This window comes from Mesitornis unicolor, unplaced genomic scaffold (genome assembly GCF_000695765.1).
Source record: "Mesitornis unicolor isolate BGI_N332 unplaced genomic scaffold, ASM69576v1 scaffold33344, whole genome shotgun sequence".
NCBI classification, from domain to species: Eukaryota; Metazoa; Chordata; class Aves; order Mesitornithiformes; family Mesitornithidae; genus Mesitornis; species Mesitornis unicolor.
The window spans coordinates 3,665-5,959 of NW_010179993.1; the positions used below are offsets into that span (position 1 = coordinate 3,665).

Below are 2,295 nucleotides of genomic sequence, written 5' to 3' on the forward strand. Positions count from 1 at the left end.
AGGATGAATTTGGCCTTCAGACCAGATCTGTCACATTATTTTCTTTCTTCTAGACTTGTAGAGCTTCTGCGAAGTGCTGCAAAGTCTGAGAAGGACAAGAAATTGTCCAGTGTAGCGTTTAATTTGCTACAAGTTTCACTGAAGGAAGGTGCCTTTGAACTGTTCTGGAAAGAAGGTGTGGAGAATCAGCTGTTGAAGGAGAAATGTGGACCCGAGAGGTTTGTTTTAACATACGTTATGTGTTGTTTTCCATACTGTCCTCCTAGTTCTTGCTGCAGTCTTTCTGCTGCTGCCCTGTTGTAGGATGGAGCATATGGTTTCTCATGAACAATGTGAGAAGACTTGATTTCAATTATTTAGATATTCATGAGAAACTTTACAGGGAGCCTAAATCCAGGAGTTAGTAAGATATATGTGACATATAACAAATTTGGGGTTAAATCTAACTAGGACAGCACATAAAGGTGATTGGGCATAGAGGTGTCTTAAATCCATAGCTTGCTCCTACGAGACTTGGCAGAGGAGCTGTACTGTCCCTTTCTAGGTGATTGATAGCAAGAGTCATTCAGCTTTGTTTGTGTGGTTTATGAAGGACAGCTCCTGTGCAGACAAACCCTAGTTCTGAAATTCATGTCTAATACTGCTGGACTTGTGCTTTATGGTCTGGATTGAATTAAAATGCCTAGATATGTTTGGCTTCTGTCATGTTTTAAGTAGGATATGGCTGTGGCTGGGTTTAGGATAGTGGTAGCTATTTCCCAAGTCTAATACTGAATCTTTGTAGGATTATTTGAGTTGTCTGTTGTGACATGCTGTATAAAAATGCTGCAAAATCTGGAATACAAATCTGTGAGTATTTTAGGGGAGCACAGTTTAATTTGGACCATAGCAAGACAGTCTGTGTCCAGGTTTAAATCTTTATTAGATTGGGAGTTTAAAAGTTGTAGAGGTGCACATACAAAAAATTTCTGAAAACATTACATGAGTATCATAGTGAAAGGAAACAGGTTTCCAAGCCTGAGCAGTTTAAGTCTTGTTTTACTTGGCTTGAGTATGTCTGAAAATACCCTTTGTACGCTCAACAGTATTGCTTTTTTAGCCTGATTTTTCACAGAAATGAGGCTAGTGCTGTCAGTCTTAATAACTCTAGAGCCCATTGGGCAATTCTGACCAAATTTGGCAACAAATTGCTGTCAAAACTTAAGTAAATCTGTGTAGTCAAAAACTAAGTAAGTTTTTATTCGGCCAATGGAAATAAATGTCTGCGGAGTAGAGATCCAGGAAGTGGATTGAAGAAGGACCTGCTACAGAGAGCTTAGCAGCTATGCTAATCGGAAGAAAAGCTTTGGGCAGTAGGATTTTTAGACACAGGATCCATGAATTTTTGATTTCTGCCTTCCTGCATGCTCCATGTCGCCTGCCCCACTACTGCTGCTACCCTTGTGTGTGGCTTTACTGCTGTGCCTCCAGCTGACAAAATCTTCTTTGTTTCCACTCAGTTACATGTGCTACCGGCTGCTGGGTAGTGCTCTCCCCTTGTTGTCTCTGGATCAGCTACAGATGGTTCTCAAAGGGAAGGTGATGCAGCACTATGGAGAACATGTGGTAACAACTCAGGTACCTGAGTCTTCTGAAAGTACTCATGCTTAGGGCTAAAGACCCTGTCCTGAGCAGAAGTCCTCTCCAGCCCCCTTTCTAGTTTCATGTTGTTGTGTATAAAAAAAGTTTATGTAATTTTAGACCTTGGGCTCTTACTAAAAGCAAGGTTAGTGTATGACCACTGGTTGCAGTGGGCTGAGGATAAGGTTGTGTTTGATCATCTGTTTGTGTATTTTTGTTCAGAATTATTTTAAGCGGTTTGAATTTGTTCAGCACTGACTCACCTGCTTTCACTGATGTTGCTGAGAAAGCTGTAACGATGGGGGAAGCAGAGGAAGGGCAGCCCTCAGCATTGGTGATGTCATATGTCATCTTTTTAACAGTCCTTTTGATTTTGCGTGTCCAGAAGCTCCTTTTTGTCTGTCATTGTGCTGGGTGTTGCATGAACATTTGAAAGCAAAACCAAAAAGGGACAACTCATGCTTTTGTTTGTTAGTTCTGGTTTCAATAGGCACATCTGAGGTTTAAGCAGAGATTTTGTTTGGGGATTGGATTTTGGATCTCCTCTTCTTCCTTCCCTCTTGGGAAGCCAGCAAACAACTCAGGAAATAAAGGGAATAAGAATAAAAGGAGAATACTCATAAAAACATGCTTTGATTTGGCTTTTTTGTGGTAACATAATCTTAAACCTCCTCA

At 40.7% G+C, this 2,295-nt stretch overlaps 1 protein-coding gene across 1 annotated transcript in view; it reads left to right on the top strand.

Annotated features, from left to right (window-relative positions):
- LOC104539445 (myb-binding protein 1A-like protein) overlaps positions 1-1,617 on the top strand; it is a gene marked incomplete at both ends in the record, with an annotated part of 5,095 nt that extends 3,478 nt beyond the window's left edge. The window contains 2 exons of the mRNA XM_010182972.1: positions 54-218; positions 1,500-1,617. Coding sequence (XP_010181274.1) covers positions 54-218; positions 1,500-1,617 — 283 coding nt within the window. The remainder of the gene's footprint in view (positions 1-53; positions 219-1,499) is intronic.
- Positions 1,618-2,295: the final 678 nt, after the last annotated feature.